This window comes from Diceros bicornis, chromosome 9, assembly GCF_020826845.1.
Source record: "Diceros bicornis minor isolate mBicDic1 chromosome 9, mDicBic1.mat.cur, whole genome shotgun sequence".
Taxonomy (NCBI): domain Eukaryota; kingdom Metazoa; phylum Chordata; class Mammalia; order Perissodactyla; family Rhinocerotidae; genus Diceros; species Diceros bicornis.
The window spans coordinates 34,307,515-34,334,474 of NC_080748.1; the positions used below are offsets into that span (position 1 = coordinate 34,307,515).

Genomic DNA, 26,960 nt, shown 5'->3' on the forward strand with positions numbered 1-26,960 from the left:
GTTATAGCAAAATTACACTTCGCATGTCCATCAAAATCTGGTGGCTTTCTGTGTGCAACAGGTGGTAAAACAGGCCTAAAAATAGCAAACCACTAAGTGTGGCTTAAGCATAATGAAAAACAATAAAAAGAGGTCCTTAGACAAAGGAAATACATAACAAAAGTAAGTATTACAAAAAAGCATTTGAAAATGTAACCAGACTGGAAGGAATATACCTTGAAAAAGGTTGAAAGTTACAATGGGTGGGTGTGCTACCAGCCTCTGCGATGCCATAAATTCCCTGCTTTGTCTCTAAAATACACAGATGAAGAAGTTACAAAACGAAGCTAATTAAAAAGGAAAATAATTATAAAACTCACCATCGTTTTACACCAAAGGCATTTCCAATCTTGAAGACGGAGAACACTGCCGCACGTTTTGTCACAGACGGCACATTTGGCGCTCACAGGCAAGTTACCCTCCAGCCACTGGTGAGGCATAGCCACCTGTGGAGCAGGAAGAAAGGGCAGTCAAATCAGACTGTGGAGGACATCATTCTTACCCTAGGGACATATCACTATTTCTTACTCTATGGAATCAGTAATATCTATCGATCGTGGCATCCATTCATTCATACCATATTTATTGAGCATCTATTATGCCCCGAGCACTGTAAAGATGCAATGATAAGTAAGACTAACTCCCTGCCCATCAGTCTAGCTGAGGAGAAAGGTAGGTAAAGGGATTATCATACAGTGATCACAAAGTGCTACCAGAGATATTTATGCAAGGTGCAATGGAGTCAAGGTTTTGTTTTTTTTGTTTTTTGTGTTTTTTTTGTGAGGAAGATGGGTCCTGAGCTAACATCTGCCAATCCTCCTTTTTGCTGAGGAAGACTGGCCCTGGGCTAACACCTGTGCCCATCTTCCTCCACTTTACATGGGACGTCGCCACAGCATGGCTTGACAAGCGGTCTGTCATTGCACGCCCAGGATCCGAACCAGCAAACCCTGGGCCGCTGCAGCGGAGCGCGCGCACTTAACCACTTGTGCCACCCGGCCGGCCCCCGGAGACAAGGTTTTGAAGGTAGGGGCATTGTTGAGAGGAAGCCCCAACGTCTGAGGAGTAAACACCTGAGTAAACAGCTGAGCAGAGCCTTAAAGACTAACTCAGTTTGTCAGATAAGGGTCTACAACACCAGCCCAGCACGACCACAATTCCTAAGCCCTAGTCACACATTTCCCTCAAAATTGAAGGGCTGAAGGAAGCGATGAAGGATTGAATTGAAAGTAAAACTCATAACCAATCAAAATCTTCCATTTAGTCCTAAGAATAAACACTCCCACTTAACTCTCTGTCATAATTTTCCACAGGAGCAGAAAACAACGGAGAGGAGGTACTGGGAAGAGGTCAGAGACAGGACAGAGCTTACTCCGTCTTCGTCCTCTATGATGTCCTTCCCGATGGAGGCCAGCGTCGTCCATTTGCAGTTGTTCGTCGCCCTCACCGCACACCTTTTGTGAGCCTTGAATTTACACACTGAAAAAAAGTCAATCATTTCTAAATGAGTATGTACTTTTGGACCAATGATGAAAAGGAAATCACAGCATGAAATTTTAAAGGGGGAGGTGGTAGAAAAAAAGCAATAATTTTAAAAGCTTAAATTACTCTTCAATAATAGTAATGGTATTCTAAAAAGAAAATATGGCTATGTAGTTATGAAGCACTTTTATAAAGCTATAGATTGCTACTTAAAGAGATTCCACTTACTCATAAAAGAAGAAGAGAAAGGAAATGAATACAAAAGAATTAGTTCTTGAGGAGAAGGGAGACATACAAACATGTACACACACATAAACACAGAAGAAAATAAAATGCAGTGACATAGAGGTGCTGTGGTAACATCCATTTTCTTAATCTGGGTCTGATTACGTAAGTGTGTTTAATTTGTGAAAATAATATACTTAAAATTAAAAGTTTGTGGGGCCGGCCCGGTGGCGCAAGTGGTTAAGTGCGCGCGCTCCGCTGCGGCGGCCCGGGGTTCGCTGGTTCGGATCCCGGGCGCGCACCGACGCACTGCTTGGTAAGCCATGCTGTGGCGGCGTCCCATATAAAGTGGAGGAAGATGGGCACAGATGTTAGCCCAGGGCCGTCTTCCTCAGCAAAAAAAGAGGAGAATTGGCGGATGTTAGCTCAGGGCTGATCTCCTCACACACAAAAAAAAAAAAAAAAAAAAAAAAAAAAATTAAAAGTTTGCAATATCAGTAAGATAAAGAACAGGACAACTCAGAGGAGTTGTAAAGTGCAAGTATGTCAAGAAAATATCCAGGCATCACGGGAAATAGGTTGATGAGGGTCACAAAGATGGCACTGCCTTTTGAAAGTATTATGCTGGGATGACTACATGATGATGGAGAAGAAAGGAATGATGAAGTGATGTTCCTACTACACGCATCACTAATTCTCCACTGCCACATTATCACAAAGAAGCCTACAAAAGAGAAACAAGAGGAAACAACCAAGAGAGAAGCAGCACACTTATGAAAAAACAAGTATACCACAGATTATTTGAAAAATTAACCCTTGTTCATGAAAATCAGAACTTGACTACTACTAAACTCATTCTTCTAAGGACACAAATTATCCAATCATTCATGGATACTGATGTTATAACAGCTTCTGACTTTTCAGACAAATATTTAAAAGTAGAGATCGTTTCAGTGAAAACATAATAAGGTAGCTGTTGCTAAATTCTAAATGGAAGGTGGCTCCTTTTCACGTGATTTTTGAATTTCTACCAATAAACCATTAACAAATTTGAAATGATGGTTACACACCATTCTCTTAAATTGTCCTAATTTAATGTAACATGAAAACGAAAGGGTCAGGTAAAATAAGTAAGACGTTTATAGCCGAATGTTCAGAATGCTTCAGGTATTATGAACAGCTGATATATAAATGGCCACTTAAACTGAGCTGGTTTTTCCCTGAAAAATATTAGTCTACAGACATTGGAATGTTTCATTTACTTGCTCTTTTGTGTATACTGACAAATTCTTTCCTGGAAACCATACTATTTTTGTTATAAATAACTTTTTGACTTGAGCACAGACTTCATATGGAAAACAATTTTTCAATTGAATTTTATTGCTGATAAACAATAGTGTTAAGGAAACAGCATTACAGGAAGTAAGCTTAGTTTGAAAAACAACGTTAGTATGGCCAGCTCCCCTTTGCTCCAATACAAGTGACTATTTTAAAACTGTGGCTGGTTAGCTTCTCTAGGCCTTTTGATCTATCACGGTATTTCTCAAAAGTAGGGTCCTACCTTTAGTTTTACCTGCGACAGAATGCCCAGGCTGCTTTTTAAGTACAAATAATTACTTGATATAAGTCAATAACTGTTTTCTAAGAGGCAAAGAAGGAAGTACAAAGAGGACAACAGGGTATAATTTCATTGCCTTTTGAAAATTTTGCCATTAAATCAAATAGCTCATTAAAAATAAAAATCACACTTTTTTAATAATAAAGTGCTTCATGCAATGAGCCTTGAGAATTACAAAGTTGCTCGATAGAACATATAATGGTAATAATAAAACAAACTGGATTGTAATTATGATCAGTAAGGAATGGAAATGATTAACAGGCACCTTAGTTTTGTTTGGTGACAATTAAATTTCTCTAAACAAGTTATTCTGAAATAAAGCACTTTTCCCTGACCTATGAAGCCATTATTTTAAAACCACAGAATTTAAAAAATACACTGACATGTAACAAAATTATGATTTTTTATTGTAATATTCAGTCTTTACCACACTGAATCTTTGTAAGTGTTCAATAGCTGAGATAAAAATTCATAAGTACACATTGACATAGTTGATGCTGTTGATGTAGAAAAAAATCACCATTTAACTTTGTTAAATTACTGTTTAAATAACTGTGAAAAATAATTATGCTCTGAAGTTATAATTAATATTCTCAATTGATTTAAAGGATTATTTATGAAAAGTATTTTTTCTATTTTTTAGTGATATATTTTATATATGAAAGGGCTTTAAAATAATAATTTTAGTTATTATTTAACACAAACTCAGAAGACAAATCAGTACAGCCTCGTTTTATTATGAAAAGCAAGGATAGAAAGATTAAGTAAATTTAGTGATGGCTTCATACCCCGGAAGCTGGATTCTATTTAATACAAAGTTATTCATTATCACTGTTGAATGAATTTTTCTTGTATTTGCATCTCTGTTATAACTTTTAAAGCCTCTTGTGTTTTTTTTTAATAATTTTATTTATTTATTTTTTCCCCCAAAGTCCCAGCAGATAGCTGTATGTCACAGCTGCACATCCTTCTAGCCGCTGTATGTGGGACGCAGCCTCAGCATGGCCGGAGAAGTGGTGCGTCGGTGTGCGCCCGGGATCGGAACCCGGGCCGCCAGCAGCGGAGCGCGCGCACTTAACCACTAAGCCATGGGGCCAGCCCTAAGCCTCTTGTATCTTACGCCTTTAGTTTTATGAAGCAACTAGTTTATTCAGATTTTGGGGGTGTTTCTAAAGTTTAAATATAACTTTGATTACAATAAAAATATCCTAAATAACCACATTTTCATAAAATAAAAAGGTAACTTTTTTATATATCCATAAAACCCATAGGATTTTTAAAACCTCCCGCTACAGTTCTAAAAATACTAACGGGCATGATGCTGCGGACTTAAAATTTTCATCAGCAGAGAAAATGAACACTAACGTATATTCCTCTAAAAGTACAATTTAAAAATACAATAATTGAGACTTAAAACAAAAGTCAGAAAGACTTCATTATTAATAGACTAATACAACAAATTTATTTAAAGACTTTTAAGTTTCTTATTCTCACCAGCTAATGTAATTTTCATTTTTCTTTTAAAATGCTTAGAAAAATATATAGTCATCCCACTGTTAACTTCAACTCCTAAACAATTAAATATACTTAATAATGCATAACTCTCAAATCAGAAGGGTACCACAGAGTATCTCAGATATGACATCTTTTTTAGTATTTTTGGGATGAGAGACTAGAAGGCAATAGTAAAAAGCCCTTCAAAACCCCATAATATTACAGATCTAGTGGGAGTAACTCAGAGCCACAGGAACCCTTTTAGATCACTAAAGTCAAAGAGGCCAATTATATGTTTCTTTGTAATCATTCCTTAAATCTAAAAAAATGTTTACTGTCTCCTCCATGTTCATTTTCATTAATTTTAATGCATCAGGCCATGGTGCAATCTAATTATTTACTTGATAAATTTCTTACAGAGCACAGTTACAAACTTCTACAATTTATTTGACTAGAAAAGTAGTTTTAGTATATGCATTCTCTCATTTAATTTTCATAGTGTTCTATGAGACATAAATGACTATTCTCCCCAGTTTACAGATGAGGAGCCAAAAGTCTAAAGGAGTTAAACCACTTCTCCTGGTCACAGCCCACAATGCTGGATGTGGGACTGGACACAGAGGGTTAAGCTGCACAGCTCTGTTCTTAATCGCCACGCTGCATCATATTAAACAGCTGAAACATCTCGGATTTTATATTTTAAAATGAATTAAAACTGTGACTCTATTACTATTTTATTATTTAATTATAATAAAGTTGTACGCAAAATTACTTAAGAATTTTTTGTATTAGAGAAAAAAGCTAGTATTAGTTCAAAAAGTAGTACACATTATACATAATTCAAACAGTAGTACACAATGGTGTGATCAATGACACATGAAATTAAATAAATCTAAAGAAGTTATGAGTTTTCTCTTGGTAATTATTAGTGTATTTGCTTTTAGTGGTCACTGCTCTTAAATTAAAAAACAACCCACAAATCCTATAACGAAAACAACAGCATAGGCCTTATTTTTAGAAAACTTTAAAGAAATTAAAAGGTGGCATCCGTTTAAATTAAACATAAATGAAATTTTAAAACCATTTAAAACAATGAACAAGTAACAATCAGAAATTCTGCCAGAGGATATACCCTCCTCACAGAAAGTTTTATTCTCCATAATCAATCTGAAGAGAAAAAGGATACTAGAGAACTAGAAAGACATACAAAGTCTAAAGATTTTTTTTTTTGGTAGGAAGATTAGCCCTGAGCTAACATCTGTTGCCAATCCTCCTCTTTTTGCTGAGGAAGATTGGCCCTGGGCTCACATCTGTGCCCACCTTCCTCTACTTTATATGCAGGACGCCTGCCACAGAATGGCTTCATAAGTGGTGTGTAGGGCAGCGCCCAGGATCCAAACCTGTGAACCCCAGGCCGCCAAAGCAGAGTGTGCAAACTTAACCATTACGCCACTGGGCTGGCCCCTAAAGATTTTTTTTAAACAGCAGTTGCTAGTTCCTCAGGAGTGAAACGTTACATTTTGATTTCTACATCCTTTCAAATGATTTTATATTATCATTTCCTCAGCAAAAATATTTCCTAGGTTAGTCCTATGTGTGCAGAGCTCCACTTTAAGCTACAATGAAATTTAAACACTATGTTCCTGCTGAGATGCTCCTAGAAGCTGCTTCCACCCAAGGAAAATGTTTTCCTGTGATGATATTTCTCTGTTTGTGTCACAGAAGTGCCAACGGCAGTGTTTACAATACAGTCTGTGTTGAGGGAGAACATATGCTGGATGCTCCAGTACCTTCGCAGGACAGGCCATGGGAGGTGACTCCAGAAAGACTCTCTCGGCACACGTTACAGAAAGTGGGTCGGGCATGGGAGCAGGCATACCAGTTATGCATCCCTGAGAAATGTTCCACATTAAACTGCGCCACCTAGAAATGAGACGTTAGCACAGGTTTTCCAAACAAGAGATCAAGATTACAGATGCTAACTATTTGAAATGTATATAGTTATGATTAAAATTTCAAATCCATAATTTTTAAAACTAAAACTCTTTGCTTAAAGTAAACAAAATTTCAATATCAGGTTTCAACAAGCTGCTGAATTAATCCACACCTCTTTTTTTTTGCAGAATACAGCTTTAGCTCTTTGGTTAACATTTATTTTCTAAGAACACAAGACGACAGAAGAGATGCTACTCTACCTCGTAAGGTTCTCTGGTCTGTACAGACTTCAGTGAGCTGATCCAATCCTCCATCTCCTTTCTGTTCTCAGCGCACAGCATCAGTCTTCTGAATGGAGTGATGATCTGAACGGGATAATTCAATCTAATGATTGTTAATAACCAACAAGAGAGATTACTGCAAAACCTAACATTTTACAAGGTAATTCCATTTCCATTCTCTGAGTCCTTATTTCTTTGATGAAGAAAGTAACATTCTCTGTAACATAAATGAGTTTAGTTCTGAGTATGATACAGTGTGGTCTAGGAAAGAAAAATTCTAAGAAGCCTTTTCTTGTCTTTGATCTCATTGCTACTTACCTTTCAGGCTTTTTAGCCCTTTACCAAAGGCCATGAACCCAAATAAACAATGTATTCTTATTTCATGGAATGTATCTTGAAAACTGATTTTAAATTTACTTTAAAGTAATTCATAGTAAGCTTAGAATTAATATATAGTTTTCAATATGGACATTTTTTAATTGAAAATCAAAAGAACGCATTATTAAATGATTTCATGATTCGTTTATGATGGTATCGAGAATATTCTGTTATTAAATAATGTTGGAATTACATATCATTTCCACTGTCTATTTTAATATGATTTGTATGAAGGATTTTTTTCCCACTGTGTAGAACTCCACTGTACTACTTTTTAGTGAGAGCAGGGAAGGAGAATTAGCATAAGAGTTCTTTAGTTGGCTTTGAGGGAAGAAAATAATTGTGACTTTCATCTTTTTTCATGTCACTAAAGAACGCAAATTAATTATATTAAGAATCTTAAAGCAAGTGGAATGAAAATTTCAAGCCGTTATAGCACCAAAAGTGCTTCAAAGTAAGATTCTGAAATGACTTGAAAGAAGCCCCTATTTAAGTGTTACATTCCAACCTAGAAACTATTTCTAAATAACAAATTACACATTTATTTATGAAGCAAATAAGACATTTTCTCAGGTTAAAACCCATTTGATCAAGTGATAATCGACATATTGCATTATAGAGTAGATTTTTCAAATCATGAAAAAGGAATAATCATCTAAAAAAAAAAAAAGAAACCCTCCCCAAAAGGAGTAAACTAGCAAGCCTTGATCACTACTGTTCATCTTAGAAAATAAGTCCATCATTCAAAATTATAGGGATCAGCCCAATCTTAGCTACTCACCAGTCACTGCCTCCTCTCATCCGTCATTAGTTTAGGCTACACGATCCTTCCTTAACCCAAGAGGCCTCTAATAGATCTGACAGGCACTTGCACTTAAATACAGCCGGCCAGAAGTCACATGCAAGAGGAGAACCAACCGCTCAGCATTGGGTATTTGTTAATTGCATATGAAATTGAACAGAACATCACTTTTGCGTTTTCTTCTATTTTCCACAACCTTTTTTGGATAAAGCTTATTAGCAATTGGTCACTCTTCTTCCTGAATAAATAGTTAATGCAAAGAGCAATGCCTCCCTCATTACTTAGGAGCCAAATGGATACTTTATTGCTTCACAATGTTTTTCTGGGACAGCTCATCAAATGCAGTAGAGAGATACCATTAAATCATAATATACTCCTGGCTCCAACAACTGGCACAGCACTTCAGAAATCTCAAAGTTTCACTGGACTGAATAAGTTTCATATTTATCTGAATAAATATTGTCTGTAGCATTTCTTTTATTTATTTTTTTGCCACACTATATGATGTAACTGTAAGGATTCCCTCTCTTTCATTATGATCTTATAGTGAGACAAGTGTTATTCAGATAAACAAATCAGGCTTGCTATTTTATTCTTTAATTTTGTTTTCTGTTTTATTCTAAGTAAAGCAGGATATCTGATGGTTTTAACTATCTTTAACTCCTTCATATTTTTTAAAAGTCATCATGAATTCAATAAAAAGAGGAGAAAAAAGAGAAATAGTTTCTCATTTTTCTTGTAGCTTTTGGAACCACATAAATGTCTCAATCATAAAGGATTTCAGCAATATAAATAATGTATGTACCTTACATGCTGATGAAGTAAAATGTATACATTTGCAATTTCTCCTTTTTAATAAAAATTTGTTTAAAATGGACAGTCATAAACAAGTAAAGATCATAACACATTCTTAAAATAAAAGTTAAGTTTTTAAGAGCCAAAAAGAAAGTCTAAATAATTCTGATTTACAGGCCTTGTGATTAAGGGTGATTAAAAAATCTATTGGTGATCAAGTTACATTATAAGAAGTTAGTATGAAAAAGAAAATCCTTCATAAATCATGCAACGCAGAGCTGTTTAGCTTTGTGGCTGCAGTACCAAAAATACCTCAGCGAGCAGCCCAGAGTTGTCTGGGCCTTACTGAAGACAGGGATGGCTGGCCCAGCAAACCTGTAACATCTCCTCAATTACTCCCCTCTAGGGTAATCCCTCATCCGGCCTTCAACGCTCTGAGTCCCCTCCTCACCTTTTATTTAAATTCTTCCTCAGCCCCAACCTTTGTAGGAAAGGAAATGACAGGTGTTAACTGACAGGCTCTGGCTGTACCCTAACTGAACCCCATTACACTACAGTGTTTTTTTACCCAAGTCTTTATCAGGAAAATATTTGGGGAGCAGCAAATTTCAAAAACTATTTGATTCTTACTCTGAAAGTATATCTGACTCAGCCTTTTTATTATGACAAGTGGGTAGGATGCAGAGATGGAAAGACGCAGGTGGGGGGTGTGGGTATTCCCAGGGAAGACTGAGCCTGTTGTGGGCCAAGGGCAAGACGTTTCTGGAACTAGAGGGCTTGTTACCTTTCTCGAAGGATCTGTGGCTTACCTACCCTAAAGTGTGCCCTAGTCCCTGTCCTTATCTCAACCCCACTCTTATCCTCTCTTCCCAACTACCCCAACATCCCCAAATAATTTTCCTCATCTGAATTTACTTCAGTAATTACTTTTTTCAAACTATAACCACCACTCCCACCTCAGATCCCAGAACACATCTGTCTGTCTGTTCATCCACCACAGCATTCACTGAGCGTGTACCGCACGCCAGAGCACAGGGATACAAGCCATATGGGCTTTGCCTTAATAATCTAGAAGGGGGGCTAGCCCAGTGGCGCAAGTGGTTAAGTGCGCGCGCTCCGCTGCAGCGGCCCGGGTTCCCCGGTTCGGAACCCGGGCGCACACCGACGCACTGCTTGTCAAGCCATGCTGTGGCAGCGTCACATATAAAGTGGAGGAAGATGGGCATGGATGTTAGCCCAGGGCCAGTCTTCCTCAGCAAAAAAAGAGGAGGATTGGCAGATGTTAGCTCAACGCCGATCTTCCTCACAAATAAATAAATAAATAAATAAATAATCTAGAAGGGAGACAAGAAGGAAACTAAGGTTTGTCTGTCTGAAAAAGTGCTGTACAAGTCAGAGTACAAAGGAGAGACACCTAAATCAGTTAGTTTCCTAAATGCTACCTCAAATAACATACAAACTCTCCACTAATACAGACATTGCTCCACTTTGAGACTTACTGGTCTATAAGGGTTAATCCAACAACATTATTAGGTGTGTATAAGAATCAAGACTTTCTCAGAATGGTAAAGCACGTAAATAAACAAGACAGATATAAGACAATCAGGCATTAAATATATAAAACTCTATAGAAGACTAATATTATAGTTAAGATTTTAAATACATAAACATGCACAGGAGAAAAAGATACACAGCCAAATACCATGCTGATTATCATTCAGTGAAGAGATTACAGATAATTTTAATTGTAATTTTGGGGGGTTTATCTGTAGTTTCTAAAGTAAATATGTAGTACTTCTATAATAAAAACATTATTTTTTTCACTAACAGAAGGATGAGAATTTAGAATTTAAAACTTTGCATTGTTCCAAAGCAGGCATTCTCAAACTCTGCTGCACATTAGAATCACCCGGGAGATTTTTAGAAGTCCCAATGTCCAGGCCACACTCCATACCAAAGAACTCAGAACACATGAGGGTGGGACCCAGCCAGCATTTTAACTCCCAGGTGATTCCAAAGTGCAGCCAAGTTTGAGAACCAGTGTTCTAAAGATATTTTATTGTTTCCCACAACATCGTTAGAACTTAAAAAATGAGAAAAGTTTCTGCCTAGAAGTGAATTAGAGAGAATTGCTAATCTGCAAATTCCTAATTGGAAACCACTATTATAACAGCAGAGTGATTCAGTGCCTAAACCCCGGACTGACTTAGACGGAAAACCAGCAGAATCCTTTCTTACGTGTGTGGCTGTGAACATGTTTCCTCAGCTCTCTGAGCCTCAGTCACATCTGCTAAGAGAAGACAGAGCAGTAACACAGCTCTGCAGAGTGTGGTGTGTGGTGTGGATCACTGAGACAATTCCACTAAAGCACTCAGCACAGTCTCTGTTACGAAGCTGGAGTGGATCACTGAGACAATTCCACTAAAGCACTCAGCACAGTCTCTGTTACGAAGTGGGAGCTCAGTAAATATTAGCATCACAATTCTTCTTAGTGCTGACAGAAATTATGCATGTATTTACAGATTTCTTCTACAATGTATATATTTCTTGTGTAAGTGTAGTCCACAGACAAAAGTAACATGAGCGTAAGTCAGAAATGGAGGCATTTTGCCAAGAAAATAGTCACTGACTAGCAAACCACTCAAATAGGCATACTGATAATGATCTACTCTTTAGAAGATATTAGGAAAATATCAACAAACAAATTAGGAAAAAAATGTCCTCCCTTAATTGCACTGCGTCTAACCTTACCCACCGCAGGAATATAAGATGGCAAAAGGCTTACCAAAGTCAAGAGCATCACATCCCCGTACAGTCCAGAAAGAGCCCAGCATGCCATCTCTAACAGGGATAGTGACTAAACTATTCAACATAGAGGGTTACTCATTTTAACTCAGATTTTTGATTCTGCAATGAAGGAAACTCTGTAACCTTCTTCAGTAATTTTAAATGTCCCACAACGTTTTCTGTTAGGAAATTCTTATTTCTAATCTCAAGTTCTTTACAACAAACTGATCATATCTGCCCTATTATAGTACTTATTGTTGTATCTTTACTGATTAATCCTGAACTGTCCTGATTAATAAAATATTCATATGCAGTAAGAAGCCTTTCTTGGAAAGCAGAACAGAAAGTTTAGTTGTGTGACAACAATTTTTATTGTCTATATTTATTTTATATATTTTATATATATATATTTTTAGGGGATATAATTTGACTTTTGTTAAAGCCAAATCAGGTATAATTATATGTCTTTTTAACACTAGATTTGCTATACCTGAATTCGCCAACTGCTCAGTCTTAACACACCTCTTCCATCTTTCCTCATAAAATCTATATCCAACTCTTAAATGATGTATGCTGTTTTTTCTTCATTCTTCTCTTACAGAATGAAATAATTCACTTCGACAACTTAAATGTGCCAAACTGCAGTGTAGTCATGCATCTTAAGTGACTATTTTGAGAGCAGAGATACTTACTGCCATATTTCAAAGACCAAACTGGGACCTCTACATCCCAGAGCACAGGTCCTCAACAACATGTGTGCACCTGAACCAAGCCAAGAGTTTTTTTCAAAACATACCAACCTCCAAACTAGACTTGGTGAATCAAAATCTTGTTTTAAGGGGAGAGCTGGGTAATTTCAGATGTAATCTGTAGTTTGACAAAGTTACACAGGTGGTTCTGACACACACCCCTGTCTATCAACCATGAAGGGTACTGAAGGCATCCAACTTTGCCATTAGTCAAGGCAGGATCTGGTCTAAATAATGTGAAGAAAGTACTGTTAAGGTTTATTGCTCCCTGTCTCCCTTTTCAGTACCCCTCTATTCCCAAATTTCCAGTGTTGTCATCTGTCTCAAATAGTATTCGTTTTTGTGGGACCAACCTGAAATTGCCTACCACCTACGGCATCCCACGTGATATAACAGAGGCCACAAAATGATGATCTCTGATGTTTTTGTTTGGCCATTCCATGTGAACCCTGAAGTGCTACGTTGGAAAACAACAAGTTAAAACCCATCCTATTAGACAGATATTTTACTTTGCTCACTCACAGTACAAGCAGCTTAAACCTATTTTCTTCAGCTGGCCACTTCATACACTTATATTACCCAGTGGCGCCTGGAGGCATCTGAGTTTGCAAGTCCTATGCGACTCTCTAACTCCTTTGCCTTCTGGGGTCAATATTTCCCTATTTTATTATCCAGTTGTCTCAAGCCTCATTTGTTTTCTAAGATGACAATTACCGACCTAAAAAGTAATTTTTTCTGAGGTGTTAATAGATAATAGGTGATAAAAGATGATAAATACAATAAAAGATGCATATTTTCTCCCAAGGGTGCTTGGATTTTAACAGAAGACTAAGAAAAGTACAATGTCACAACAAATGTCTTTTTGGCACCATGACCAGAAAAAGCGCCACAGGCATTTTCAACAGATAGTACAATTTAAGTCAATAAAACAAGAGAATTTTAGATTAGGAAGAGACCTTGTCATACTGATGCCACACCATAAACATTCATTTTATAGCTCTGAACACTGTGGAATCTGCTTAAGTGCTCATGAAGGAAGAGAGTAGTGCCATGAAATCCTGGAACACAAATTTCACAACATCTAAAATGATGTAAAATAACTTACAAAGATGTAATGGACTAATGATAAGACTGAGGTTGACAGGCAATTCATATATATGCAAGAACCTCACTGTTAGTCTACAGCTGGCATTTATAAAGAAATTCTGCTAGACAGGCAGCACACCATGTAAATAGGATCCTAAATCATATTGTTTGGTAGTTGAACTAAGGTCTTCCCTATTCCCTTTCAGAATGACCTAAAAATCCCTCAGATGTCTGTTTGGAATTATGTTTAGATTTGTATACAAACACATATACACAGTTTTTACTGAGAGTTAAAGAGGATCTTTGAAAGTCATGCCACACTTTTGGTTTTGGCTGACTGATCATGCTTCTAACTGATGAGTCATTTTAGCTGAATAACAACTTACTGATCTTAGTGGGCATTCCTGTAACGTAGACTAGGAAGTATCCAACATCCCATACACTCTCAAAATAAAGAGGGAGGCATTAGTCATGAACACGAGGAAGTCTGCCCCAATGCTGCTTATTTTCCTAAGGAGAAATTATATATCGTTTGGACATAATATTTATTTAAAAAACCAAACTGCAAATCAAGTAATTACCTATACATTGACATAAATAATTGAGAATTCTGTAGCACAGATATGAAACATGACTCACTTGTTACAAGATTCTACAAAAAAGTACAAGCATTGAAAAATAAATTCAAATAAAAATTTTTTGTAAATATATAAAACAATTATTATGAGAAATCTACTAATTATAGAAAGAGAAAAGACCTCTGGATGAGAACAGAACATTTTTGCCAAGAGTACATCTGTCTGTCTTCTTATCTACAGAAACACTTGACTACAGACTTCTGGCAAAAGCAATATCTCATTGATTCTTCAATCATCTCTGTAAATTAGGTATGGAGTTAATTTTATTACAACATATTGAAAAGCAAAAACAAATTTAGAAGCTAAATGAGTCGTCCATAATTAGTTAATACACTGCTTATATGAGGAGTCAACAAAAAAGTAACAGCACTGTTACAGCAAGTAAAAAAAAAAAAAATTATTCCTTCACTGTAAAATACTGAATTGAGTAAGTATAGTGAACTCACCAAATCTTTCTTTTGCTATACCTAAATCTTTCTCTTGTTTCTGCATACCCAGGCTGTGTTTGAGAAGAAAGATGGAAAAGAGGCAGAGCTAAAATGTGGCAACTGTATTTTTAGGTGTGTCTACTAAAGAATGAGGGGTCAGGTACAATGATGTGAAAGATTTGCTTTAAAATACTTCAGATAAAATAGGAAAAAGAGAGAAGAGATGAAGTAAGTGTGGTGACATCTAAGATAACAGAGGAGCTGGGCAATGGGGATGTGGGAGTTGATTACAGTTATCCTGAGTTTGTGTATATTTGAAATTTTTCACAATCAAAAAAATATATACCTAAGCTTTTGGGAACCCAAAGCAAAGCTCTTCAAAGAACTAAGGTGAGGGACCTGAGTGTCTTAGTCTCCTTTTATTCATACAGACCCTATTCAACCCTTAGCGCTGAACTCAGCTTGCAGAATACACCCACCAGGACCATAAGTCTCTGACCTCCTACCTCCCTCTCCCCTATCAAACTCAAATCAGATGAGTAACGTGGTTCTCTTGCTCAAGTAACCTAAAATGTCCACAGAAGCTAATTAAGTAAGACTTCTGATCATTGGTTGAGACCGGGGGAGATGGACTGAATAGAAGAGACCTATGCAAATCTTCCATAATTCTTGAGCAGCAATGACTCTGCTTAAGATTAGGTCAGTAGGCCACAAAACCTACTTCTTGATTAAGGAATCATGGCTTCATAGCAATGTCATTTTCCGTGTGAATCTGATTTCCCTCTATAACCTAATGCTGCATTTTTTTATTGCCTTATCAAATATAAATTATAAATTTTGATACCTGTTTCCATGAAAAAAGGAACCACAGATTTCAGTGCTATCAGTACCAATATTCTTACTACATACAGAGTATTTCCATAGGATCTCACATTCTAAAAAGCAAATTTTTCCTTTATTTAAATTTAAAAATCTCAAAATACTCTAAAATCAAAGTTTTATTGAAAAGCATTTAATAAAATAGTAACAATAAAATAGAGACATGTAAGGTGGCAGAATCCAAACATGTTTCAAATGAGCAACTGAATTCAACATTATATAATTTACATAATCTTAGAATCTATACAAAAAACTAAAAGAAAGAAGTCTATTTAACATCTTTCTGGGACTACCTTGTCTTTAAGGCTTTGTTTCTGAGTAATGGTCCTAATTGTCACTCCCCAGAAGCCTCTGGTTCACCAGGGAGCCGAAGGGAGAAGGATATGGTGAAACCAGAGAGGGTGAAAACAGCCCCTCTGGCCGGCCCGGTGGCTTAGCGGTTAAGTGCGCGTGCTCCACTGCTGGCGGCCCGGGTTCGGATCCCGGGTGCGCACCAACGCGCTGCTTCTCCGGCCATGCTGCGGCCGCGTCCCACATACAGCAACCAGAAGGATGTGCAGCTATGACATACAACTATCTACTGGGGCTTTGGGGGAAATAAAAAAACAAAAACAAAAACAAAAAAACAGCCCCTCTGCAGGCTGTGCTCCTCTGCCCTGCTCTCCCTGGAAAAAGGACACGGCAAAGGCCTTAGGGAGTCTACCAAGAAAGGCTTTAAGTGTTATTTGTTGGGGTATCCTATTATATCATTTACATAGATAAATAACATATATAATAATAAACCACTGTTTCTCTGAAGACTAATAAAGTAAGGCTGGGTCCAAGTTACTATTAAAAGTCTCTTAGAATTCACACAGACTATATTAACATTTAGTCAATCCCTATTGTATTAGTTTCCTATTGCTGCTGTAACAAATATTCTCTTACGGTTGTGGCGGTCAGAGGTTTAAAATCAAGGTGTTCAGAGGGCCACACTCCTTCTGGAGGCTATAAGGGAGAATCACTTCCTTGCTTTTTCAGCTTATAGAAGCTGCCTGCATTCCTTGGCTTATAGCCCCTTCCCTGTATCATTCCAACCTTCTGCTTCCACAGTCACATCTTCTCTGACTCTGATTCCTCTCATCTTCTGCTTCCCTGTGATTATGTAAGGGAGACAAGAAGCCTCATATAATCACATAAGGACTCACATGTAAACATCTTGGAGGTTCACTATTCAGCCTACCACACCCATAAAATAACTATAATACTTAATTATAACTTTTGACATTGTAATAATGAACTGGTAAAACAATGACACCTATAATCTATTTTCTTATTATATTCCTAATTTCAATTAATATCCATGGATGGAAACTTTTCTTCAAAGGAATTAATAATTAAATTAATTAAAAATAGGACACTTCGGGGTTCTAATGTTGAAAAATAAACAGAATGATTATTCCTGCAGCATCTTACATTTTCAAGGTGCTTTGCTGTCAATATGGTCACACAATTATCTCATTTATCATTCCATATAACTGGCCTGCATGATAGGTAAAAAGAAATTTAACTTGCTTAAAATTGTAAACTCAGTAAGTAGAAGAGCCAGAGTGCACAGTCAGACCTTCTGGCTTCAAATCACAACTTCTTTTCCCTATTAAACCAGACAAGTAGGGCCTATCTCTCAGCTGCCTTTACGTGGACCACAGAATCCTGACGAAAGTACATCTATTGTGCTGTAATTTGATATTTGTAGCTCTAAGAAATGAACTGTCATTAAAACAATTATGTCAACAGAAAATAAAAGGGCTAAGATAAAGTTTCAGATTAGCAATAATAAGATAATTTTTCCTGTAAAAATCTCCAAAATAATTAAGCTATAACTCCATTTAGGTATATAATAATAGCGATTTTGTTGTTAGTGCTGTCAAGTCAATTTTGACTCCTAGTGACCCTGTGGACAGCAGAGCAGAACCCTGCCCAATCTTTTTGCGCCATCCTCTCACCCTCTGGTGCTATATCAGACAACGCTCCACTACTATTCATAGGGTTTTCATGGTCAGTTTTTTTGGAAGTGGGTGGCCAGGTCGTTCTTCCTAGTCTGTCTTAGTCTGTCCACCATGGGTGACCCTGCTGGTATTTGCAATACCAGTGGTATAGCTTTCAGCATCACAGCAACACACAGCCACCACTGTAGGACAACCGACAGATGAGTGGTGTAGTTCCCTGATAGGGAAATGAACCCGGGAAGCGGCAGTGAGAGCACCTAATCTTAACCACTGGATCACCAAATAATAGCTCTAACTGTATCTTACTACTACAAATGTATGTGGTTCACCAAAATTGGTTAAAAAAAAAACTACTGGTCAGACCAAAATCAGTTAATATTTAGACTTACCAACATAAAACAAGCATAATTCACAACCACCAAAGGGAAATAAAAGAATTCAAAACTGAAAGGCAAGCCACACAATTCAGCAGTATAATTCTACACAGTTTGCTTAGTTTGCAAGCTCCCCTTGAATCCAACACCCAAGTGTTTGAAAAACAGAGTTTACTAACGTTCCCTGATAACCTTATCTAAGAAGGTCTCCACTTTCCTTCTCCACCATCACGTGGTATTCTTACCTCTGTAGCACTTTTCTCCACTTATATATTAACATTTGATTATTTTCTGACTCCGCCCACTTAATGTCTGTTTCACAACTGTATTCTAAAAGCCAAACACAATCCTAGCACAGAGTATAGTGATGCAAAAAGGTGATGGGTTGGATGAGCTATAATATTTTGAGGAAATGCTGAAGGCTACCTATTGTAATAGTTTATTATTATTATTATTATTTTTGTGAGGAAGATCAGCCCTGAGCTAACATCCATGCCAATCCTCCTCTTTTTGCTGAGGAAGACCGGCCCTGAGCTAACATCTATTGCCAATCCTCCTCCTTTTTTTCCCTTTGTCTCCCCAAGGTCCCAGTAGATAGTTGTATGTCAGAGTTGCACATCCTTCTAGTTGCTGTATGCGGGATGCCGCCTCAGCATGGCTGGACAAGCCGTGCGTCGGTGCGTGCCCGGGATCCAAACCCGGGCAGCCAGTAGCAGAGTGCGCGCATCTAACCGCTAAGCCACGGGGCCGGCCCCTAATGTGATAGTTTAAAACTTACACTCTCTATTTGAATCCATCCATCAAATCACTCATTCATTCACACTATAAAACGTAGAGTGCTTGGGGCCAGCCCAGTGGCGTAGTAGTTAAGTTTTCTTGCTCTGCAGCCGTGGGTTTGCAAGTTCAGATCCCAGCCGCAGACATATGCACTGCTTATCAAGCCATGCTGTGGCAGACATCCCAAATATAAAAAGTAGAGGAAGGTGGGCACAGATGTTAGCCCAGAGCCAATCTTCCTCAGCAAAAAGAGGAGGATTGGCAACAGATGTTAGCTCAGGGCTAATCTTCCTCACCAAAAAATAAATAAATAAAAATGTAGAAGTGCCTATTTTATGTCAAGCAATGTTGCAGCCCTGGGGACAGAGAGATGAAATACCCAGTCCTTTCACTCAAGGACCTCACAGTACAATGGGGAACACAGATAAGTACAGACATGCATTGCTTAACGACAGGGATGCATTCTGAGAAACATGTCATTAGGCGATTTTGTCATTGTGTGAACATCATACAGTGTAGTTAGCTACACAAACCCAGATGGCATAGCTTACTACACACTGGGCTATATGGTACTAATCTCATGGGACTACTGTTGTATATGCAGTCTGTTATCATTATGTGGTACATGACTGTAAATATGATTTCAATATAATAGGTCCCTGTCATCTTACAAACCACTTAGCTCAGTTTACAAAATCCTGTAAGATCTAAACCCTTATGTATGCTCTCAGCACCCAGGGTGCAACAAGAATACAGTGAAAGGGCAGCTAACCAAGACTAAAAGATCAGGGAAAGCTTTGTGAGAGACGATGATGCTCAAACAAGTAAGGATGAAGGGCAAGTAAGACTGCCAGTGCATTTCTAGGGAGGGAGTCAGAGGGTGGGGAAAGAAGGAAGGGACATTGCAAACCAAGGGACACACAGACACAGAGATGAAGAAAGGTCAAGGTAAGGACTGGGTATTTTAAGTAGTGTGATGTGACAATCACAGGTCGAAGAACAAAGAGAAGCCAGACAGGTTATGAAAACCCTTTTAGCCATGCTAAGGAGTATGGATTTGATCCTAAAAGTGACAGAGCACTACTACAGGGCTTTAAGCAGGGAAAAGACACAAATCATTTGTTTTAGAAAGATAAATCTGGCAGCAGTGTGGAGGGTCAGCTCGGTGGTCAGGAGACATGGTAGGAGACTCAAACTGCAGGAACAGAATGACGGGACACAAGGTTAGGGTGGCAGTGGGGCTGCTGTATACAGGAGCGTTCCGTGAAGATTTGAGCAGACAACAGAGACGAAAAGGATTTAACAGCTTTTTCGGCGGCAGAATTAATGGGACTGGGTGACTAACTGGTTGTGAGGAGTGACAATGAAGGAGCAGTTTAGATGACTCCAGCTTTCACGTTTGGAATGAAAATAAGCTTACAAGTCCGAAATACTAAGAGTTACCATTTATGGAGTAATTATAACAGGTCAGGAGCTGTGTGCGATATTATATTTTATACATAAATTATATATTTTATGTATATATACATATCTCATTTCATCCACACAACTCAAAAAGTAGCAATTCCATTTTGCGTTTGAGGAACTCAAGGCTCAGAAGGGTTTGTAACTTATCTAAGGTCACAAAGCACACGTAGGATTTGAAACTAAATTCTATCTGCCTTCCTAACCACCTACTAGAGAAGGGAAGAATAGCAAAGAATTTACTGACGTCATCCTAGAAGAACAAGCAGAAAAGGCTGCACACGCTGCACACTTTTTCTCCCCTTAAAAATAATCAGGGCAGGGCCGGCCCAGTGGCACAGCGGTTAAGTGCATGTGCTCTGCTTCGGCGGCCCGAGGGTTCACAGGTTCCGATCTCGGGCACGCACCAACACACTGCTTGTCAAGCCATGCTGTGGCGGTGTCCCACATATAAAAAGTAGAGGAAGATGGGCACAGATGTTAGCCCAGGGCCAGTCTTCCTCAGCAAAAAGAGGAGGATTGGCATTGGATGTTAGCTCAGGGCTGATCTTCCTCACACACACACACACAAAATAATAATCAGGGCAACTGCACAATTATATCTCAGTCCTATACATTCCTGTGCATTCTTTAAAGATGAGCAAGAGAGGGGACACAAGGGTGCTGATAAAATAATAATAATAATGATTCATTTACTAACATAGGTCTCGGCAAACCAGGCACCTTCAGAGAACAAAATATTGAAAAAATATAGAATCATATACATATAGTATTGTATTTGAAGTATTACACTGTACATGGGAAACTGGGAGGGCTCTTTTAGTATTAATTGTAATAACAAGGATCACAGTGATTTCAGGAATTATTTATGTAGGCTGTCACATACACTTCCACTGTAAATTAGCGGTGAGTATTAGTTAATGGACACATTAAAAGTTGTACCATTCATTTAATATTTTCAGACTGTACCAGAGATGGGAACAATGCATTAGCCTCATTCCCTTGGCACAAGCTCTTTTGGTTTGTGACCGTAAATTGCTTTGTACAGGGTACGTATGTAATGGGAAATTTCAAAACAAAATAATTATCTTGTTTGTACCAGTCACCGCAAAACTAAAATATTTCTAAAACCTAAATTTTCCATTACACCATAATCACATTTAAGGAACAGAGAAGATATTTGAATATGCTAGAAACTTAAAAAGAGCCATGAAAATTAACCCATTTTAATAGCATCTCTCTCAGTTGTCTGCCAGACATCACCAGGATATCTTACCATTTCAAATTCACAATGTCCAATTCACACTGTCTTCACTCCCACAAACATGCTTTTATTCTCATTTTCTACCCTTAATGAAAGGCATCATTTATATACCAATCCTCCCAAATTCAACAACTCAACGTTAGTTTCCTCCTCTCCTTTCTCCCTTCCCTTTAGCCACAGCTCTCCGGTCTTTCCCACAAGATCTTTCATCCACTCCTTCTTTCCCTCCCGTTGCAGATGGTCTCATATGTACCCTCATCATAGTTTCCTTGGACATTGTAGCAGTGTCCAAGTTGGGCTTCCTGGAAATCCATCACTCTTGTCAAATACATCTGATATGAAGCTGCCAGAAAGGGCTCCTATGTAGCATTTTAAAAGTTTTTGAATAGGTAATACACATTTGTGATACAAAATTCAAAATACACAAAAAAACCCTGAGTTCTTACAAAGGTCCCCAAAGAGAGAAGGTTTAGCTGCTTTGTCCTGACAGCTTTTCTCACATTATAAGCCTAACATATAAGGCAGCTCTAATAATATTGTTGAGCAACTGTGAAAAATTAACTATCGTTAGGATCCTTTATTGATGGAACTCTGAAAAAGACAATGTCCAAGGTCTGTGCAGAAACCAGATAACAGAGGTCAGACACTCAACTCTTATGAACATGAGATATATAGAACATACAGACAAGCAACACAAAGAATACCGTAATTCCTCTCCCTTGAAATACCAGCAGCAGGCCTATGCGGTACTGGTTACTACCGCAGTAGTGAGCCACCATCAGACGCTCATACGAAACAATGTTGTGCTAGATTATTACAAAGCATTAGTGAAGTGTGTAAAAGCATCTAATTTGCAGAGACGAGAAATCCTACCAGCTGTTCCAGACAGATTGTGTCACTAGGCCATACCCTGTGTGTGGATCAATGGAAGATATCACTCAACCTTGCTGGAAGGAGGCTAATTAAATTCTGATGTCAAGGGCCAGGTTACATGTAGCCATAACTTCCACTCTAAGATGTCAACTCTATTTAATAGCTTCTTGATACTAATGTTTTTCTCCAAGATTTAAAGACCAACTTCTGCCTTGAGTTTCACACCAGTGGGGGCAGTTTATCAGAAGCTTCTGAAAGTATCCTAAGACAGCTATTCAATCCTTCATAAACCCTGATCAGCTAACACAACCTGAGTGCCAGGACTGTCCAAAAGCCTTCAGATATGCTACCAGCAAGTCTCATTCTGTGATAACCAACAAAACAAAAAAAACTCCACTGGATAACACTCAATCTACTTGTCAATAGGAAGATCTTGCTTCAGATGTCATTTGTCTGTTGTTGACTAGATTGCAATTTGTCTCCCATAAGTACAAACCTACCTTTGCCTTCGTGCGTTGAGATTTGGTCTTGGCCAAGTTTAAACTGGGTCCAGAGACCACAGACATGTTTAAGGCAGAAACTACTGAACTGAAAAATCTCTTTTTAAGCCACTTTCTGTCAGAAATTAAATTCTTACCTGAGACTTGTCATAAGCACAGGGCGATCACAATTGCTAATCCTCTCTCTTCCAGTAAAGATAATTAGCCTAATGACCACCACAAGAATTGACATTGTGCAAAAAAAAGCAAGCACTCTAACCATCGCTGGCTGGTACACTGTTCTACATGAACTTTCTTCTCCCTTGTTAGGTAATGAGCATTCACTACAAATGGCCACATTAGACTAAATCTTATTAAAAACGGCAGTTACTGTTACTGTACTCATAATTATAGGAGTTTGAAAATTTCAATGTGCTATTCATTCTCATGAAGAGAGCACAAGCCTTAAATATTAATTATGCTACTTGTTACCCATATAAATTCACAAAATTAAGTTCTCTGAAACTCACCTCTTCATTTGTTGAAGGGAAGGAAGAATAACTACTTCATGGGCTTAATGAGATAATAATGTGAAATATAAACTCAAAAGTACCCACTATGTGCTCATTTATTGTGGGTTATAGAATAGACCAAAGAGGTTGTGAAAATAAAAAATCATTTATTTTTCTCACCTATATTAAAAACAGCTTAAATTTCTTAAATCTTGTAGAAGAATAGGCTTTCCTTAGTACTGTTTTCATATTTTAACATTCAAGGCAAACAAAATTATTTTAATATTTTTTTAAAAGAAGAGATTGATGAACGGGCTGGCCTGGTGGCGTAGTGGTTAGGTTCACACAGTCCACTTCAGTGGCCTGTGGTTCACAGGTTCGGATCCTGGGCACGGACCTACACACAGCTCATCAAGCCATGCTGAGGCGGCGCCCCACATACAAAATAGAGAAAGATTGGCACAGATGTTAGCTCAGCAACAATCTTCCTCAAGCAAAAAGAAGAGCATTGGCAACAGATGTTAGCTCAGGGCCCATCTTCCTCACCAAAAAAATAAATAAATAAATAAGAGACTGATGTTTTAAATTATTTAATGGAGCCAAAATCTGAGAGGTGTCATGCTGTGTTCTCATTTTTAGAGCATTTCATACTGGATGCAAGGCCTGATTCTAGAGTTGTCAATAAGACTAAGTGTGATGGATAAGGTGCCCCTTTTGTGTGCACATCACTTGGGCTTTGTCAGGGTGGTTCAAGACTCTAGCAGGCTTGGATTACTCATAAGGCACAGGACTGAAAACATCTCTGGGGTTTTCTGGAGAGTTTGAGAACCATGGCTCTCCACTATTCCCAGGGCGCCATAGATTCTGGCTTCCTGGGAGATCTGGAACATCAAAATTCTTAGAAAACAGGACTCCACCATGCTAGTCAGTACAGAACTTCCAAGACACCAAAACTCTTTGGGGTTCTGCTGCTTCAATCAGATGGCCATAGAATATCAGGCCCTCTTTAGTTGATATCCAGATATTTATGGTAGTTTTAGGTTGTTAATGCTTATTGCCAGTAGTTTATTTTCCACTATTAGGTCCCTTATTCCAGTTATCTCCATGAAATAGGATATCATCTTCTACATGATAGCTTCATTCTGTATCACAAATGGGTATCAGAAGTCAGAGTTAATCTAATGTGTATAGAACTAAAAAGAGTCTTCAACTAAACACTTCAGCCAGTTAAAGACCACAATGAAGTCCAAGTAAATCCTGTGGCCCTTCTTCACAAAGGGTATCAGTGGAGCAGTCAGGCTCTCAAAGAGTGATCAACCTTCCATGGCAGTCTGCACAGCTTAGAAGCCTCTGTATAATTGGGTGGTTCAGGGGACCGGGCTGCTGGTTCAAAACTTAAGCAATCCTTGACAGCAAAACCTGTCTCAGAAGAGAAGATGGGATCTAGAAGTTCAATTCCACATAGCTACAACTGCTGTCTCAGGATCATGGTGACAGTGACAGCATCAGCTCAGGACTATCCAGTTGGGGCCATGAAAGGCCTAGTATATGGAACAACTGAGTGAAAGGTAGAGTTATAACTATCCCAAGAACAGGAGACTGTGCAGCATGTGGCCATTCACCAGGAGCTATAGTATGGCAGGGGCAGTATGAAGGTCAATCCTTCTGTTTACAAGGTTAAAACAGGCCAGACTTTTCATCTAGACGGCAATCTTCCATTGGCCATCCACAAAGAACCTAAGGGTACAGGCCTCGCTGGGAACCAGCTTCATGAACACTGGTGTTTAGGAGCAGTTCTATGTGGTTGCCGTATTTTGGCCTCAGAAATACTGGCATGGGAGCATGTTTGTAGAGAAGAACAGATGAAGCAGTCCCAAAGGATTCTGTCTATGGAATCTTGAATGGTCTGAGCCTTAAACTCTAAGAGGGTGTGTAATCCCTTCTCTTTCCTATAATCTGTAATGGCCCCCGTGATGGCATAGCCTCCAGCCCCAGTAGGGAGGCAATTCCTTGTTTTTTGTATCCCAAGAATCCTATTCTAAGGCCACATATTTTAAAGACAGAGACCTATTCCTGGAGGCTTTAAAACATTTTTTAAATTTGGTACTCAATTCTTTTTATTCACGACTGTATATCCAGAATCCAGCACAATGTCCGATACATATGGCAAGCTCCCAATAAATATTTGTGAAATGAATAAAAGAATGACCATCTGAGGGGTGGTTCTGGAAGTGGAGGATGAGGTGGGGACTGGGCTTCTGTGCAACAGCCTAGGCGGACAGAAAAAGTACTGGAGGCAGCAGGTTGCAGGTCACCGACCAGGAGTGCCACGTTCTCCCTGAGTCCTAGATCTTCAGCAAGGCCAGGACAGGGCAAGAGGAAAGTGGTAACGCCAAGCACAGCAACTTAACGTGGTACCTTGCTTGGACCTCCAGGGACACAGTTCTTAGATGATGAGCCCTCTCTCCCCATCTACTGATAGTGAATATTCACACCATGACAGATCCTTTGATGAAACTATCCATGTGCTGGTACTCCATGGTCTGATTCCACAAGCAAGCCTCAGGTTCCCAGAGCTTAAGAGTTGCCAGAATACTCAAGGACATGCTCACTGGTTCTTGGCTTACTTTAGAAAGTCCATTTGAAAGATTTATGGATGGTTACTAGTGAAGGTGGAGACAAAGGCACCGTTCTTCCACTTATACCTTATCTCCACCCCAAGATTTTAGTCTAGCTACAAAGGAACCAATGGCTTTTTACCTCCTAGGACTTTGGTCTGAGGAAGCTCATGACAACTTTAAGAAGCATTTCTATGGGTTTTACTCTTGGAAAAGATGCTGTATTGCTAAATGAAAAGACAAATATGATAAAACTGACATAAATAATGATATTTTATTTCTAAAAGCCTGATATCTAAGTTATAGAAAAAAAGAATACAAATTCCACGTAACTTGTAAGTTATCAGTTTTCATAGTATAAAGCCATCTAATCTGTATATGAGTTAATTTTAAAAGGCAAAACAACAACCACTCAAATTGCATTAATGTGGTATCATTTTAGAGTGTTATAAAATATATAAACTAACATAAACATAAAAAATATACAGTTTTACACTATCAAGCAGCTAATAATTTTGTGGAACCACTGCAATGATTAAGCATAGGCATGAATCATGTTTGTAAGATTTATTGTTGGTATAAAAATTATCTGAGTCACAGAGAGTGACATCAGCATCATGGCAGAGTGAGCTCTTCCTTTAGTCTCTCCTCCCTAAGATACAACGAAAATGACATTCATAAACCAATAGAGGACATTCACACAACACAATAGATGTCTGAGAGATCCAAGCAGCCATAAGTCTGAAGGTGGAGGTGTTGGACCCCCCAGGAGGCAGCAGAAGGAGGTAAGGGGACCTCCTCTCCCACCTGGAATGGCAGCGATCTAGGGTGCAGGACCACACTTGGCAGCCAGCACGAAAACTCTGACAGGAGATGGGGGAAAGGCAGCCCTCCACGGAAATGCCTTCACTCTTGGAGTTGCCTCCCAGCCCATGAGAATGCTCTACACCAACGAAGCTAAGCAATTGTGGGGGCACCTTCATCAAGCTGAGCAG

General features: G+C 38.5%; 1 protein-coding gene across 5 annotated transcripts in view; it reads right to left on the bottom strand.

Annotated features, from left to right (window-relative positions):
• DGKH (diacylglycerol kinase eta) overlaps positions 1–26,960 on the bottom strand; it is a 180,377-nt gene that overhangs the window by 69,638 nt on the left and 83,779 nt on the right. For 4 of the 5 annotated variants that reach the window (XM_058548239.1, XM_058548238.1, XM_058548236.1 and 1 more), the window contains exons 5-8: positions 7,054–7,158; positions 6,649–6,781; positions 1,412–1,518; positions 360–485 (exon numbers count right to left, since the gene is read on the bottom strand). In XM_058548239.1, coding sequence (XP_058404222.1) covers positions 360–485; positions 1,412–1,518; positions 6,649–6,781; positions 7,054–7,158 — 471 coding nt within the window. Of the gene's footprint in view, positions 1–359; positions 486–1,411; positions 1,519–6,648; positions 6,782–7,053; positions 7,159–26,960 lie in introns of those variants that run through there. The other variant, XM_058548241.1, reaches the window with a different exon arrangement.